Genomic DNA, 18,696 nt, shown 5'->3' with positions numbered 1-18,696 from the left:
GTATTTCATCCAATGCCATTTGGAGCAGTTGACGTTTAAGTTAAAAATTGATTTTCTTGGTGAAACTTCCTTTACAAAATTTTGTAGTGCATTTCTTACGAAATATAGAAATGAGTCGCTTCTTTTTTTCTCAGGGTTTAAAGGATTAGCTTGCCCCAGAAGTATGAGTAAGGGACTTAACCTGTTTTACCTAAGGAATTCCTTTTGCACAGCTTCTAACTGGCAAAAGATTTTAGCTCACGACGAATCATTTGAATTTTTGTATTAATTCTATTTGTAAAGGTCCAATAAAAGTGCAAATTAGGTCATGCGCCAAGTGTATTTTGTTTTTCTAGTCTATTAATTTGTGTATACATTATTTGTGATACTTGTTCTTTGCCGAGTGACAATTCCGATTGAAGTACTTATAAGAAAGAAGCTTGTTTTTTTTTTTTTTTTAGGTTTCATAAGGATCTTCCTCATCTGATGGATATTTTTAAACGTGATAGCGGTAATACAAGGAAAAATAACGGCTGTGTCATTTTCCTCACTCTTGTGACAGCAAATATCAGGTAAATCTTCTTTATTTCTGTAGATGGCGAAAATTCATTTCTGTAAATGGCGGGGATTCGTCTCTACCATCTAAACAGTTTTTTTATATAGACTATTTTCTGTAGATGGCAGACGGGAGGTGGTTAAGTCATTTTTTTCTCTCTTGTGACAGCAAATATCAGATAAATCATCTATTGTCAGCTATGGCGCAATGCCCCTTTTTGATCAACTTCTGCTGTGGATAGAATTAATTTTTTAAGATGGTAGAGGCAGGTGTGCTTGCCATTCACGTAGCTCTTGGATTTTGCTTGTACCCTTTTGATCTGCTTTCTTGTTTCCGTATAAAATCAGGCGCACGATTGGAGTCTTAACTTCTGTTTTCAGTTGTCATTTTATGTACGTAACGAAAAGCTATTTTTTTTGAAACACTAAAAAAAAAGAATGTGTTTATTGATTCATTCATGTGGTATTTATCCGTAATATGTCTAATCGAAACCTGCTATTTTGGAAATTAGACCAGAACAAGTGGCATGGTGACATACAGTATTTTAAGATATCTGTTTGTGTTGTAATCCTTGTCTAGGGATAATGAGAAGGAAATAGAATCGAAAAAGATATATTATCATAGGCAGTGTAATAGCGCTGCCTAAATAGAGAGCGATGTAGGCACAATATAATATGTATTTATTTAGTTGTATTTTTTTTAGGCCAGGGCACTTTGCATAGAAGAAGTTGTTGTAGAAACTTCAAAAGGACTCGATTAGAAATTGAAAGGCAGAGTGCACTTTTTTATAGTCGAAAGCGAATGGAGAGTAAACATTTCCCCAAACACATCCAATCAAAGTGTTGAGATAGGCATTTTGTTCAGTGGAATTGCAAGGGCCGGACATTATGTTTTCGAGGATGACATCCCCCCACTCTACAAACACCAGGGCAAGGGTTGTATGTTATGCCCTGGGGTCATATAAGGTTTAGTAGATAGGGTGGTCGTAAATTCCTCAGAGGGGCTCATTGGATTGGTAAACAGAAGTTTTAGCACCCTTTTCAAGAGTCAAAGCGATGAAAAGGCAGCGTAATTGCGGTGCCTAAATAATCAGCTTGTGGTAAATTTTTTTCTTTTATTTTTTTTTGTTTTTCAGGCAAGGGTACTTCTTACTGAAGGAGTTGTCTTAGAAACTTTGAGAGGACTCATTGCCCAAATACATCCAATCAAAATTTTGAGAAACCGATTTTGTTCGCATAGTTGAAAGGTCAAGTAATCTTGTCTTATGAAGATTAAAATATTTCCAGAACCGTTAGGGTTGTATGTTATGCAAAGGGTGGTCCCATAAAATTTGGAGGGGTCTCATTGGATTAGAGCCCCCTCCCTTATAGTCCGGCCCCCGGAGCAGGGACTATAAGTTATCTTTGTTGGTCATTTAAGGTTTTAATGGAAATGGTGTTCATATAAATTTGAAATTTGGCTCGTTCAATTAGAAATCAGAAGTACCACTTTCCTTTCTATAAGTCAAAAGTGATAGGAGGGCAACCAACCCCACCCAATGTCTATTTTCCTCAAATTATCCGTCTGAAGTTTTGAGATAGCCATTTTGCTCAAAATAGTCCAAAGATCAAATAAAAAGGCGTCGGAGTTGAAGTAGCCCCTCGGAACCTTGAGGTTTGGGTTGTAAGTTATGCCCCGAAGGTATATAAGGCTTTAACGGAATGGGTGGCCGTATAAACTTTCGTATGACTCATATGATTAGAAAGTGGAGGATATAGAGATCTTTATAAGAGTCCAAAGCGAATTGAGGGTGACCAACACCCTCCCCCTCCCCCGTCCAACACTATCGTTTTCTAATTAAATTTTCAATCAAAATTTTGAGATGTCTACTTTTTTCAGTATTGTTGAAAGATTGCATAATTATGCTTTTTGAGATGCCAACCCCCTCACATTCTCGGGGCCTGATTTAAAGCTTTGTGCTCCCAGACCAAAGCCTTTTTGCCACTCCTTTTTTGTGAGGTTTTTGGAGAAGTCCCTGACAATTCTGAGATAGTGGAAGCAATGAATAGAACGCAGATGATGAGCCGAAAGTAATGAAATAGAGATGTGATACCAAACTATCAGCTCCCATTCTTGAGAGGAGAAATCTGAAAGTTTATAAGTTGCCACGGAACTTTTGTATTGCTTTTTCTCTGAATAGGCTGCATGCCAGTGGAGTCCACCTGGTAATCTGACGATAAATAACAATGGTCCAGTTTTTCCAAATCACTCATTGATAATTTATTGCCTCCCATAGCATTGTGCATTCCTAGGCTCAGGTCTATAAGAACTTTTAAGTAAATCCAGGCCTGCCCAACCCCCAGAACAAGATCTTCAAGTTAAGCAATTCGTGCACTCTTTACGTATAGCATATGTCATTTAGAGTGTTATGCATGTTTTACCTCTGCAAAAATACAAAGGACATTTAGATGATCCTCTCAGAGAAGGTTGTGGGGAGTCTTGACCTAAATCAAAACATGTTGTATATAAGAGCTGTCTAATGGGCGTAGGTCAGGAATGACTGAGTATGCTAATTTGCAACTTTCAGCTAATGTTAAGGGAGGTGATCGATTGACCAAAAAGGTAATATTCAGACGCTGATACTACTACTATTACAGCTACCATCACTACTAATACTACAGCCACAGCAATAGGTTTAAAACATTGATGGAAAATTTTAACTAAACCAAAGAACACTTTGTGCATGTATAATGTCATAAGAGCATATCTCAAGAAGTGATTTCAGTTTTAAGTCGGAACTTTCAGAAAAGGCATAAAGGGGGAGATCAATTGACCAAGAGACAGTATGCACATGTTTCTACTCATGCTGCTACCTTTGCTGCATTTACTGCTACAATTACTGCTGCCACTTCAATTTCTACCTCTATTGCAACTTCCTGTAAGGCTAAGAGAATTAAGATGAAAATCACACAAGTACAGAAATATAAAACTAATCTTTCAGTTATACAGTTATAATTGTATTAAATTAATACTTCCAGGGATATGAATGATGTTAAAACCATAAAAGGCAATAAATATATTCTTAATTCTTCCTCTGCAGGTTCTGTAACCAAATACAGTAAGGATATTTAGGTGGAACTATTAGAAAACGTTTAGGGAGAGTTTCAATTAAATAAAACAACTATGCGCATGCAGATTTTCAAAAGGACATACAAGCAATATTATTGGCTCTATAATAGATAGACATATCATTGAAATTTCTAAATAAGTTAATTCGATTCAAAATTAATTGTTCTAATGCCCTTTTTAACAGTAAAAAGAGATTTTTAGGGCAAGGAGCCCTCCTCCCTAGCACATTTATTTTCCTGACATATCTTTTTCAAATTTTGCGACAGTCATTTTGTTCATCCCAGTACAGTAGTCCAACAGCTTTGTCTCTAAGGATGTTGGGTATATTGATCCCCCGAAATGGCTCCTTCAAAAACAAATATTGCTTTAAAACTAAATAAAAAAGCACTGTGTTTAAGGTTTCCAATAAGAAACCTCCGCAAAATATCGAGAACGACTGGAGGTGTTAATTTGACACTTTTAGGGCTACTACCATTAATACTTCTGATCTTAAAATTTAAGTAAATCAAAAGAGTGTAGGCCTATTCAGGTTGTCAAAGAGCACTGATAGAATTTCTTGAGAATGATATTAAGTTTTAACACTATTATCGTCAGGATTAAAACTTGAAAAAGATTCTCCAGCTTACAAATAGAAAGCCAACTTATGGATTCTTATAGAAATAACAAAAGCTAAGAGCTCATATGGCACTTATGACGAGGTCGGAAGAGCCAAGAGCTCATATGGCATGAGCTCTTGCAAAATTCTAAGAATCAATAGATTAATTTAAAGGAAAATCAGAGGCTCAATGCCGGGCAGGATGTATATTAAGAGCTCTGAGACACGAGTTCCTTCTAAATATCAAAATTCATTAAGATCTGATCATCCACTCGTAAGTTAAAAATACCTCATTTTTTCTGATTTTTCCTCTTCCTTCAGTCCCCCAGATGGTCGAATCAGGGAACACGACTTTATCAAGTCAATTTGTTCAGGGCCCATGAAACGCCTACCAATTTTCATCGCCCTAGCACGTCCAGAAACACCGAACTCGCCAAAGCACTGGACCCCCCTCCGTATCTACGACATTTGCTTATCGACCCACGAATTTCCATCCCGATCTCTCCACTCTAAGCGTTTTCCCAAGTTTTCCGGTTTCCCCCTCCAACTCCCCCTAATGTCACCAGATCTGGTCGGGATTTAATGTAAGATTTCCGAGACATGAGGTTCTTCTGAATATCAAATTTCATTAAGATCCGGTCACCAGTTCTTAAGTTAGAAATACCTCAGTTTTTCTATATTTTCCGAATTAACACGCTCTCTAACTCCCCCAAAGAGACCGGATACAGTCCGGTTGTGTCAATAATGTATCTAGGACTTGTAATTATTCTTCCCACGAAGTTTCATCCTGATCTCTCCACTCTAAGCGTTTTTCAAGATTTCCGGTTCTCCCCCAAACTCCCCCAATAACACTGGATCCAGCCAGGATTTAAAATAAGAGATCTGAATTGTGAGGTCCTTCTAAATATGAAATTTCATGAAGATTTGATCACTGCTTCGTAAGTTAAAAATGCCTTATTTTTTTCAGAATTAACCACACCCCCCCCCCCAACTCCTCCAAAGAGAGCAGATCCGCTCCGGTTTTTTTCAATCACGTATCTAGGACTTGTGCTTATATATAAAAATAAGTTGTCTGTCCGTTATGCCAGATTATATCTTCTATATATATAAAAGAAAACAAACTAGAATGTAAAAACTGGAAATTGCATAAATATTTCGAAATATTTTGACAATAGATTAAAGTTCTTCGAAAAAAGAAAAATGGTAAAAAACTAAAAAAAAACTAAAAAAAAAATTAAAAATTAAAAAAAGAAAAAACCTAAAAAGAAAAACGTAAAAAAATAAAAAAGATAAAATGCTAAAAAAACTAAAAAAAGCTAAAAAACTAAAAAAAAGAAAACCTTAAAACAGATACCCCAAAGTTTGAGGTTTAATATAAATTGTTGGAGCTTTAGCATGCTTGTCGCGTAAAGATTTTTCCAAGTGTCAATGTTAGAATGAACATTGACAAATTGAAGAAAACAAATCAATAAAAAAAAGAAACTAAAAAAAAGAAAAAACTAAAAAAGAAAAAAAACTAAAGAAGAAACTGTATTTATACATATAAAAATCTATATATATATAAATAAGTTGTCTGTCTTTTATGTCTGTTACACTATGTCTGTTACGCCAGATTATATCTTATCTATATATAAAAATAATTTGTATGTATTTTTGTATTGAGGGTTTGCATATGACGTCTAAAAAATAAAGAAGAAAAAGAAAACTGAAAAAAGAAAAATGCTAAAAAACTAAAAAAAAAACTAAAAAGAAAAAAACTAAAAAAAAAACTAAAAAATAAAAAAAATTAAAAAAAGAAAAAAATGTAAAAAAAAAAATCAAAAAGTAAAAAACTAAAAAGAAAAAACTAAAAAAAGCTAAACAACTAAAAAAAGAAAAAACTAAAAAAAACTGGGAATTGCACAAATATTTCAATATATTTGGACAAAAGATTAAGGTAATTTGAAAACCTTAAAACAGATACCCAAAATTTTGATGTATCTACACATATAAAAATCTATATATCTATATATATAAAAATAAGTTGTCTGTCTTTTATGTCTGTTACACTATGTTTGTTACGCCAGATTATATCTTATCTATATATAAAAATAAGTTGTATATATTTTTGTATTGAGGGTTTGCATATGACGTCTAAAAAATAAAGAAGAAAAAGAAAACTGAAAAAAGAAAAATGCTAAAAAACTATAAAAAAAAACAAAAAAGAAAAAAACTAAAAAAAACTAAAAAATAAAAAAAAAATTAAAAAAAGAAAAAATGTAAAAAAAATAAAAAAATAAAAAAGTAAAAAACTAAAAAGAAAAAACTAAAAAAAGCTAAACAACTAAAAAAAGAAAAAACTAAAAAAAACTGGGAATTGCACAAATATTTCAATATATTTTGACAAAAGATTAAGGTAATTCGAAAACATTAAAACAGATAGGTTTTAAAACAGATAGGATAACCTACCCAAAATTTTGATGTTTATTATAAATTGTTAGAGCTTTAGCTTGCTTGGCACGTAAAGATGAAAATTGAAGAAAACAAATCAATAAAAAGAAGAAACTTAAAAAAGAAAAACTAAAAAAGAAAAAAACTAAGAAAAGAAAAAACTAAAAAAGAAAAAAAACTGAAATGAAACTGTATCTATATATCTATATAAATGACGACCGGGACACTCAAAGAGAAATTACAGACTGGGATACCGGGACACAAATGACGACCGGGACACAGGGAATATAAATGACGACCTGGACACAGGGACACAACTACAACGGGGACGCCGGGGGCACAGGGGGATATATAAATGACGACGGGGACACAGGGAATGTTCGATTAGCAATCACCATCAACAAAGCTCAAGGGCAATCGTTAGAAAAATGCGGTATAGATATGAATACGGATTGTTTTCCCATGGACAATTATTATGTTGCATGTTCAAGAGTTGGTAAACCTGACAATCTATTTATATGGACAGACAATAGGACAGCAAAGAATGTTGTATATTCGCAAGTTTTACGTAGTTGAATGTATATATATATATATATATATATATATATATATATATATATATATATATATATATATATATATATATATATATATATATATATATATATATAAAAATAAGTTTTCTGTCCGTTACGCCAGATTATATCTTCTATATATATAAAAGAAAACAAACTAGAATGCAAAAACTGGAAATTGCATAAATATTTCGAAATGCTAAAAAAAAAGAAAAAACTAAAAAAACTGGGAATTCCACAAATGTTTCAATATATTTTGACAAAAGATTAAGGTAATTCGAAAACCTTAAAACAGATACCCAAAATTTTGAGGTTTATTATCAATAAAAAGAAGAAACTTAAAAAAGAAAAACTAAAAAAGAAAAAAATAAGAAAAGAAAAAACTAAAAAAGAAAAAAAACTGAAATGAAACTGTATCTATATATCTATATAAATGACGACCAGGACACTCTAAGAGAAATTACAGACTGGGATACCGGGACACAAATGACGACCGGGACACAGGGAATATAAATGACGACCTGGACACAGGGATACAACTCCAACGGGGACGCCGGGGGCACAGGGGGATATATAGATGACGACGGGGACACAGGGAATGTTCGATTAGCAATCACCATCAACAAAGCTCAAGGGCAATCGTTAGAAAAATGCGGTATAGATATGAATACGAATTGTTTTCCCATGGACAATTATTATGTTGCATGTTCAAGAGTTGGTAAACCTGACAATCTATTTATATGGACAGACAATAGGACAGCGAAGAATGTTGTATATTCGCAAGTTTTACGTAGTTAAATATATATCTATATATATAAAAATAAGTTGTCTGTGTGTGGATCTGTGGATCAGGTGACGTCATGTTTGTCCGCATATGACGTCTGAATTATTTCACACTAATACAAAAGAAGAAAAAAACTAAAAAAGGTAAAAACTACAAAAAAAACTAAAAAAAAAAAAAAACTAAAAAAGCTGAAAAACTAAAAAAAACTAAAAAAAGGTAAAAATCTAATAACTAAAAAAAAACTGAAAAAAATAAAAAAGGCAAAAACTACAAAAAAAATAAAAACTAATAAAAAAATAAAAAACTAAAAAAACTAAAAAAAAGGTAAAAAACTAAAAAAAACTAAAAACTAAAAAAGAAAAAAACTAAAAAAAAGGAAAAACTGAAAAATAAAAGAGAAAAAGAAAACTAAAAAAATATGAATAAATATATATAAAAATAAGTTGTTTGTGGGTTATGTCTGTCTGTCTGTCTGTCGAGTGACGTCGTGTTTGTCCGCATATGACGTCTGAATTATTTCACACTAATACAAAAGAAGAAAAAAAACTAAAAAAGGTAAAAACTACAAAAAAAACTAAAAAGAAAAAAAACTAAAAAAGCTAAAAAACTAAAAAAAAGGTAAAAAACTAAAAACTAAAAAAAAACTGAAAAAACTAAAAAAAGGCAAAAACTAAAAAAAAAACTAAAAACTAATAAAAAAACTAAAAAAGCTAAAAAACTAAAAAAACTAAAAAAAACTAAAAAAAGGTAAAAAACAAAAAAAAAACAAAACTAAAAAAGAAAAAACTAAAAAAAAGGAAAAAACTGAAAAATAAGAGAAAAAGAAAACTAAAAAAATATTAATAAATATAAAAAATATAAATATAAATATAATATAAATTAGCAATCAACAAAGCACCGAGACACAAATGACGACCGGGACACAGGGAGTATAAATGACGACCAGGACATAAGTAAAAAAAAAACTAAAAAAACTAAAAAAATGGTAAAAACTACAAAAAAACTAAAAACTAATAAAAAAAGTAAAAAATCTAAAAATCTAAATAAACTAAAAAAGAAAAAAAAGAAAAAAGGAAAAAAATAAAGGAGAAAAACAAAACTAAAAAATGAATGTATATACAGACCGGGACACCGGGATACAAATGACGACCGGGACACAGGGAATATAAATGACGACCGGGACACAGGGACACAACTACAATGGGGACGCCGGGGGGCACAGGGGGATATAAATGACGACCGGGACACCGGGACACAAGGAATATAAATGACGCCTGGGACACTCAAAGAGAAATCACAGACTGGAACACCGGGACACAAATGACGACCGGGACACAGGGAATATAAATGACGACCGGGACACAGGGACATAACTACAAAGGGGACGCCGGGGTGCACAGGGGGATATATAAATGACGATGGCGACTCAGGGAATGGTCAAAATCACCATCAACAAAGCTCAAGGGCAATCATTAGAATCATGAGGTATAGATCTGAATACGGATTGTTTTCCCATGGACCATTATATGTTGCATGTTCAAGAGTCGGTAAACCTGAAAATCTATTTATATGCACAGACAATGGGACAGCAAAGAATGTTGTATATTCGCAAGTTTTACGTAGTTAAAAACATATATATATATATATATATATATATATATATATATATATATATATATATATATACATATATATATATATATCTATCTATATTCACAGGTGGGACATAGGGACACAACTACAATGGCGCGTAACTAATATGGCGCGTAACGACTTACGCGCGCGGGGGGGCTTGGGGGGGGCGCGAAGCGCCCCCACCAACTAGGTGTTGGGGTGGCGCGAAGCGCCACCCCAACAGCTAGTATATATATATATATATATATATATATATATATATATATCTATATATATAAAAATAAGTTGTCTGTGTGTCGAGTGACGTCATGTTTGTGTGTCGACTGACGTCATGTTTGTCGACTGACGAAATTACAGACCGGGGCATCGGGACGCAAATGACGACCGGGACATAGGGAATATAAATGACGACCGGGACACTCAAAGAGAAAGCGACCGGGACACAAGGAATGTTCAATTAGCAATCACCATCAACAAAGCACCGGGACACAAATGACGACCGGGACACAGGGGATATAAATGACGACCAGGACACTCAAAGAGAAATTACAGACCGGGACACCGGAACACAAATGACGACCGGGACAAAAATGACGATCGGGACACCAGGACACAGGGAATATAAATGACGACCGGGACACTCAAAGAGAAATTACAGACTGGGACACCGGGACACAGGGAAACAACAACAACGGGGACGCCGGGGGGCACAGGGGGATATATAAATGACGACGGGGACACAGGGAATGTTCGATTAGCAATCACCATCAATAAAGCTCAAGGGTAATCATTAGAATAATGAGGTATAGATCTGAATACAGATTATTGTTCCCATATAAAATTATATGTTTCATGTTCAAGAGTCGGTAAACCTGACAATCTATTTATATACACAGACAATGGGACAGCCAAGAATGTTGTATATTCGCAAGTTTTACGTAGTTAAAAATATATGTATACTAGCTGTTGGGGTGGCGCTTCGCGCCACCCCAACACCTTGTTGGTGGGGGTGCTTCGCGCCATCCCCAAGATCTCCCGCGCGCGTAAGTCGTTACGCGCCATATTAGTTACGCGCCATTGTAGTTGTGTCCCTGTGTCCCACCTGTGAATATAGATATATATATATATATATATATATATACATATATATATACTAGCTGTTGGGGTGGCGCTTCGCGCCACCCCAACACCTAGTTGGTGGGGGCGCTTCGCGCCCCCCCCCCCAAGCCCCCCCGCGCGCGTAAGTCGTTATGCGCCATAATAGTTACGCGCCATTGTAGTTGTGTCCCTATGTCCCACCTGTGAATATAGATATATATATATATATATATATATATATATATATATATATATATATATATATATATATATATATATATATATATATATATATATGGTTTTAACTACGTAAAACTTGCGAATATACAACATTCTTTGCTGTCCCATTGTCTTTGCATATAAATAGATTGTCAGGTTTACCGACTCTTGAACATGCAACATATAATGGTCCATGGGAAAACAATCCGTATTCAGATCTATACCTCATGATTCTAATGAAAATAGCGACGAAGACCACACTGCCTTTCCATAACAAACAAATACAACGTAGAAACAATAGGGAAAGTTTTTTCAAGACAATGGAAATTATTTATGTAGATATTTCGGCCCAATGTCCAAGGGCCGTCTTCAGCACAATACAATACTATATATATATATAAAAGAACTTACATCAAATTGTGAGAATTAAAACTGAATATAAAAACACTTATTAAAACAATTTTTTTTTTTTAAAATATAGCCCTAGCATCCTTACTTCAGCGAAGTTCAACCAGGACTGGCGAAAAGAATGAAATGAAGAAATATAAGCTCATTCAAACTAAAGAGAATAAAATGATTAGGTGCAATTTCTTAAAGCTAATCTTGCTTGTTTAGCAGCCTGTCTCAAAGGCCTTTTCGTAGTTGGTTCAGTACTATTATAAATTGGTTTAGTAAAATATTTTGTTAGATCATTTTTAATTAAATTTGAGTATAAAGAATTTAATGAGTATTCCCCCAAGTCCCTGTTCAAAGAAATATTTTTATTTATTTTGAGATTAATTTCAATTGATTCTCGAACCACCTGTTTTATTCCCAAATCATTACTAATGAGTGAAGAGTTTTCAAAAAGTATCATGTGGGACGGATTATTAAATATATGCCAACCTAGAGCAGAATCAAAGGAATTGTTGGAACCATTTGAAATTAAGGCCTTGTATATGTCATTTTTATGCTGTTGTAACCTTTTGTCTAGATTCTGATGGGTCCTGCCAACATAGTATTTTCCGCAATCACAGTGTATTTGATAGACCCCTCTTTGGCGAGTAACTGGGGTCTTATCTTTACCCGAATTTAAGAAATTGATGATTTTAAAATTATTAGTAAAAACTACGTACAGATTATTTTTTGTGCAAATATTTTTTAATTTTGTTGTAATCTTTGGGATATACGGAAGATAGACAATATTTGAGGGCTTATCAATAGCCTCACATTGTGAAGTATCTTCTTCGATTTTACAAGAATGTCTTTTTATTCTACGGCTAATTATTTTATTTACAAAAGGAATGGGGTATCCATTACCAAAAAGAATATCTCTGATAAAATTTATTTCTGCATTTATATATGAATGGGAGCAAATATTTAGGGCACGATCAATGAGGGAAATTACAACTGCTCTTTTAACTTGTGGGGGGTGATTTGAATTAAAGTGAAGATATCTATTGTTTTGTGTTGGCTTTCGATATATAGTAAAATCCAGTTCATCAGCTTTACGAATAATTAATACATCTAAAAACGGTAGTTTATTTTCAATTTCAACTTCAAGGGTGAACTGCAAATTTCGGTCATAAGTGTTAAGATGATCTAAGAAGCCCCGAAGTTCAGCTTCCCCATAATTCCAAAGTGAAATTACGTCATCCATATAACGACCCCAATAGACATGTTTTAGAAAATAAGAATTCAATGCCCAATTCTCAAGATTCTCGACGTAAATATTTGCTAGTAGCCCGGATAAAGGTGCCCCCATGGGTAATCCATTTTTTTGCTGATAAAAAGAATCGCGAAATTGAAAATACATAGAAAACTTATTACAAATTTTAACAAGAGTCATTAAAACTTCACAATCAATTCCTGTCGCTGAAGTCTCGATCAAGTGGTAATTTTCTTCTATTTTGTTTTTTAATAATTCCTCTGAAATAGTTACATCTATATTTGTATACATGGAAACAATGTCGAAACTACTAACTATTGTGTTTTCTGAAATACTTGTGTTGCTAAGTTTTTTAATCAAATCTGCCGAGTTATGAATATAGGAATTTTGAGAATACAATAAAGGTTTGAAAGCTGCACAAAGCCATTTTCCAATATTGGCAGCGGGAGCTTTAGTACAAGCTACAATAGGTCTTAAGGGAATACCCTGTTTATGTATTTTTGGTAAACCGTAGAGTTTAGGACAGAAACTACCACGGGGAAAAAATTTATTGTATAGTTGTTGGGTGATTTTACCATTTTGTTTTAACTGCTTTAATTCATTTATAATATTATTAGTGAACTGATCAGTAGGATCATGAGTTATTGTTTGATATGTAATTGTGTCATTTAAATGCGAAAAAATTTTGTTGTCATAGTCTGTTGTATTCATGACAACAAGTGAATTGCTTTTGTCTGCTTTAGTTATTATAATAGAAGGATCTTTTCGGAGATTAGATAGTATTTTTATGTCATGCAAATTTTCCGGTGTGGAATTAGTAGGAGGCTTAAACTTTTTTTGGCTATTATAGAGGATATTTATTAGACCAGATCTAACTTCATCCGGGTTAGAGACAGAAGGATAGTGTTTATGCAAAGCGGACTCTAGAGAGGAAACTATATCTGCCACAGGAACCTGTTTCGGTAGAAAAGAAAATTTTGGACCTTTTTCTAGTGTTTCGATTTCCTGGGGTTCCAATGTTTTAGAAGAGAGGTTAACGATAGCAGGCCCAGGAGTGAATCTTGGAGAATAAATACGGTTTCTCATCGAAGATTCATTTCGTAAGCCCTCTAATTTTTTATAGAGGCGTTCCTTGGACAAGCGAAAATCGTGGCTAAACAAATTCCTTTCTAATCTAACAACTTGAGCAAAATCAACAGTGGACAGGTTTTCCAGCAAAAAAGTTTCCAACGATTTTCTCTCTGAAGAAATAATATGTCGTTTCTGTTTTTTGTCCTTAATAATATGGACTAGGGTTTTTAACTGTAGTGTATGGGCAAATTGCGCTTCTTTTCGGGTATTTAAATGTAATTTATATCTTAAAGACTTGGGAATAAGGTTTTCCTTTCTACAGGATTCTAAAAATTTTTGTTGATTGATAATATTAGCATGTTTTTTACCTAGACTAATAAAATAAAAGATATCATAGGTCAACTGCTCCCCATAAGCTAGACGAAAATAGCGACGAAGACCACACTGCCTTTCCATAACAAACAAATACAACGTAGAAACAATAGGGAAAGTTTTTTCAAGACAATGGAAATTATTTATGTAGATATTTCGGCCCTATGTCCAAGGGCCGTCTTCAGCACAATACAATACTATATATATATATAGTATTATAGTATTATATAGTATAATACTATATATATATATCCTGTGATTGCGGAAAATACTATGTTGGCAGGACCCATCAGAATCTAGACAAAAGGTTACAACAGCATAAAAATGACATATACAAGGCCTTAATTTCAAATGGTTCCAACAATTCCTTTGATTCTGCTCTAGGTTGGCATATATTTAATAATCCGTCCCACATGATACTTTTTGAAAACTCTTCACTCATTAGTAATGATTTGGGAATAAAACAGGTGGTTCGAGAATCAATTGAAATTAATCTCAAAATAAATAAAAATATTTCTTTGAACAGGGACTTGGGGGAATACTCATTAAATTCTTTATACTCAAATTTAATTAAAAATGATCTAACAAAATATTTTACTAAACCAATTTATAATAGTACTGAACCAACTACGAAAAGGCCTTTGAGACAGGCTGCTAAACAAGCAAGATTAGCTTTAAGAAATTGCACCTAATCATTTTATTCTCTTTAGTTTGAATGAGCTTATATTTCTTCATTTCATTCTTTTCGCCAGTCCTGGTTGAACTTCGCTGAAGTAAGGATGCTAGGGCTATATTTTTTTAAAAAAAATTGTTTTAATAAGTGTTTTTATATTCAGTTTTAATTCTCACAATTTGATGTAAGTTCTTTTATATATATATATAGTATTGTATTGTGCTGAAGACGGCCCTTGGACATAGGGCCGAAATATCTACATAAATAATTTCCATTGTCTTGAAAAAACTTTCCCTATTGTTTCTACGTTGTATTTGTATGATTCTAATGATTGCCCTTGAGCTTTGTTGATGGTGATTGCTAATCGACCATTCCCTGTCCCGGTGTCCCGGTCGTCATTTACATCCCCCTGTTTCCCCCGGTGTCCCCGTTGTAGTTGTGTCCCTGTGTCCCGGTCGTCATTTATATTCCCTGTGTCCCGGTCGTCATTTGTATCCCGGTGTCCCGGTCTGTATATACATTCGTTTTTTAGTTTTGTTTTTCTCCTTTATTTTTTTCCTTTTTTTTTCTTTTTTAGCTTATTTAGATTTTTAGATTTTTTAGTTTTTTTATTAGTTTTTAGTTTTTTTTTCTTTTTAGTTTTTTTGTCCCGGTCGTCATTTATATCCCCCTGTTTCCCCCGGTGTCCCCGTTGTAGTTGTGTCCCTGTGTCCCGGTCGTCATTTATATTCCCTGTGTCCCGGTCGTCATTTGTATCCCGGTGTACCGGTCTGTATATACATTCGTTTTTTAGTTTTGTTTTTCTCCTTTATTTTTTTCCTTTTTTTTCTTTTTTAGTTTATTTAGATTTTTAGATTTTTTAGTTTTTTTATTAGTTTTTAGTTTTTTTTTCTTTTTAGTTTTTTTGTAGTTTTTACCTTCTTTTTAGTTTTGTTAATTTTTTTTTTTACTTATGTCCTGGTCGTCATTTATACTCCCTGTGTCCCGGTGCTTTGTTGATTGCTAATCGAACATTCCTTTTGTCCTGGTCGCTTTCTCTTTGAGTGTCGTCATTTATTTTTTTCTTTTTTAGTTCTTTTAGTTTTTACCTTTTTTAGTTTTTTTAGTTTTTTAGATGAAAATTTTTTTTAGTTTTTTCCTTTTTTTCTTTTTAGTTTTTTATTGGTTTTTACCTTTATGTTAGCTTATTTTTCAGTTTTTTCCTTTTTTTTTAGTTTTTTTTTATTTTTTATTTTTTTTAGTTTTTTACCTTTTTTTAGTTTTTTTAGTTTTTTTAGTTTTTTTAGTTTTTTAGCTTTTTTACTTTTTTTATTAGTTTTTAGTTTTTTTGTAGTTTTTGCCTTTTTTTAGTTTTTTCAGTTTTTTTTTAGTTTTTTATTGGTTTTTACCTTTATTTTAGCTTATTTTTCAGTTTTTTTCCTTTTTTTTAGTTTTTTTTAGTTTTTAGTTTTTTTAGTTTTTTACCTTTTTTTAGTTTTTTTCGTTTTTTTAGTTTTTTAGCTTTTTTATTTTTTTTTATTAGTTTTTAGTTTTTTTTGTAGTTTTTGCCTTTTTTTAGTTTTTTTAGTTTTTTAGCTTTTTTATTAGTTTTTAGTTTTTTTTGTAGTTTTTTGCCTTTTTTTAGTTTTTTTAGTTTTTTAGCTTTTTATTTTTTTTATTAGTTTTTAGTTTTTTTTGTAGTTTTTGCCTTTTTTTAGTTTTTTCAGTTTTGACGTCACCTGATCCAGTTTTTTCAGGTGACGTCACCTGATCCACGATCCACAGATCCACAGACAACTTATTTTTATATATATAGATAGTTTTTTTTTTTTACTTATGTCCTGGTCGTCATTTATACTCCCTGTGTCCCGGTGCTTTGTTGATTGCTAATCGAACATTCCTTTTGTCCTGGTCGCTTTCTCTTTGAGTTTCGTCATTTATTTTTTTCTTTTTTAGTTCTTTTAGTTTTTACCTTTTTTAGTTTTTTTTAGTTTTTTAGATGAAAATTTTTTTTAGTTTTTTCCTTTTTTTCTTTTTAGTTTTTTATTGGTTTTTACCTTTATTTTAGCTTATTTTTCAGTTTTTTCCTTTTTTTAGTTTTTTTTTATTTTTTATTTTTTTTAGTTTTTTACCTTTTTTTAGTTTTTTAGCTTTTTTACTTTTTTTATTAGTTTTTAGTTTTTTTTTGTAGTTTTTTGCCTTTTTTTAGTTTTTTCAGTTTTTTTTTTTAGTTTTTTATTGGTTTTTACCTTTATTTTAGCTTATTTTTCAGTTTTTTCCTTTTTTTTTAGTTTTTTTTAGTTTTTAGTTTTTTTAGTTTTTTACCTTTTTTTAGTTTTTTAGTTTTTTTAGTTTTTTAGCTTTTTTATTTTTTTATTAGTTTTTAGTTTTTTTTGTAGTTTTTGCCTTTTTTTAGTTTTTTTTAGTTTTTTAGCTTTTTTATTAGTTTTTAGTTTTTTTTGTAGTTTTTGCCTTTTTTTAGTTTTTTTAGTTTTTTAGCTTTTTTATTTTTTTTATTAGTTTTTAGTTTTTTTTGTAGTTTTTGCCTTTTTTTAGTTTTTTCAGTTTTGACGTCACCTGATCCAGTTTTTTCAGGTGACGTCACCTGATCCATCCACAGACAGACAGACAACTTATTTTTATATATATATATATATATATATATATATATAGAAGATATATATATATACATATATATATATATATATATATATATATATATATATATATATATATATATATATATATATATATATATATATATCTTTACATATATTTTTAACTACGTAAAACTTGCGAATATACAACATTCTTGGCTGTCCCATTGTTTGGTATATAAATAGATTGTCAGGTTTATGATGATTGAGTTTGGGATTTGACATGGATAAGGTAATCAATGCTTACTATGCCTTTGTTAGGAAAAGAAAAGTTCAGTGTTATGTCTTCTTATTACGAAACAGAAGTCAAGGCAAAAGTTTAAGGTCTACTGACAAAAAAAAATGTAATTTTAAGAAGGTGGTAATTCTAATTTAAGGCTATTTGAAATGTTTAATGCGCTGATTGATGAAAAATGAAACACAGATAAGTCTGATTAGAAAACTAGTGAAAGTGAGAATTGTAACTGCTAAAGAAAGAGTCTAACTGCCAAAAGAAAGGCTAGGAAAAAGCTTTCTGAGGCAAAGATAAACAAAAATGGACAACGAAATCTATGATTGGAAAACAAGGAATAGCGATAAATGACCGCCTATTTCATTAAACTGAATAAGAATTTGGGAAAAAATTTAACTGGGTACTACACTGTTCTAGGTCATTAAAGATGTGTGAAAACAAGCTTCGTGCCCTTGACATTCTTGAAGTTCTTTTTGACAACCTTTGTCCAGAATTGATTTGTGACCGAGTTCTTCCATATTTGGTAGGTTTTTTATTGTTGTCTATGTTCTTTTTTTAAGTTTTTGAACTTGAAACATTCAGCTATAATTCCTGTTATGTTAAGATTATGCTCGTTCTTTCTTCCTGTGAAAATAAAGAATGGCTCAATGTAAAAAAAAAGAAGAAAAATAGAGGCATTTTCTTACATATGAAAAAAGTCTCAACGTTGTGCATGGCTGGAGTTATTAATCATTAATTAATGAAGCAGGTCATATAATTGTCAAAAACTTGAAATACACCAGCAGCTTCTAAAAAGTTTTGACCTGGGTGTGTTATATTAGCTTTGAAATAAAATTTTGTAATTACAGTTTTGCACAGAATTCTGGTCTTGGATGACAGCTTAATTAGAAAATGTGGCTAAAACAAAATGTTAATTATGCGATTCAAAGCGACATACGCTGATGTCCGCTTCTCTAAGCTCAGTAAAAAATGTTATTTTTGGCTCTAAGAGATTGTTCTGGAATCTCTAGAGTAGGGATCTCTGATACGCTGAATTTGATGGTACGATTTTCATTGTGATTCTATGAATCTTGGGGGTACTAGCC

The 18,696-nt window shown here is 32.1% G+C and overlaps 1 protein-coding gene across 1 annotated transcript in view; it reads left to right on the top strand.

Annotated features, from left to right (window-relative positions):
- The window catches only part of LOC136025409 (phosphoinositide 3-kinase regulatory subunit 4-like), a 419,187-nt gene that overhangs the window by 47,792 nt on the left and 352,699 nt on the right, over window positions 1-18,696 (top strand). The window contains exon 8 of the mRNA XM_065701423.1: window positions 441-551. Coding sequence (XP_065557495.1) covers window positions 441-551 — 111 coding nt within the window. The remainder of the gene's footprint in view (window positions 1-440; window positions 552-18,696) is intronic.

Source organism: Artemia franciscana, chromosome 3 (assembly GCF_032884065.1).
Source record: "Artemia franciscana chromosome 3, ASM3288406v1, whole genome shotgun sequence".
NCBI lineage: Eukaryota > Metazoa > Arthropoda > Branchiopoda > Anostraca > Artemiidae > Artemia > Artemia franciscana.
Note: the sequence above shows the minus strand (reverse complement) of the source record. Positions and strands in the feature narration are given on the sequence as shown.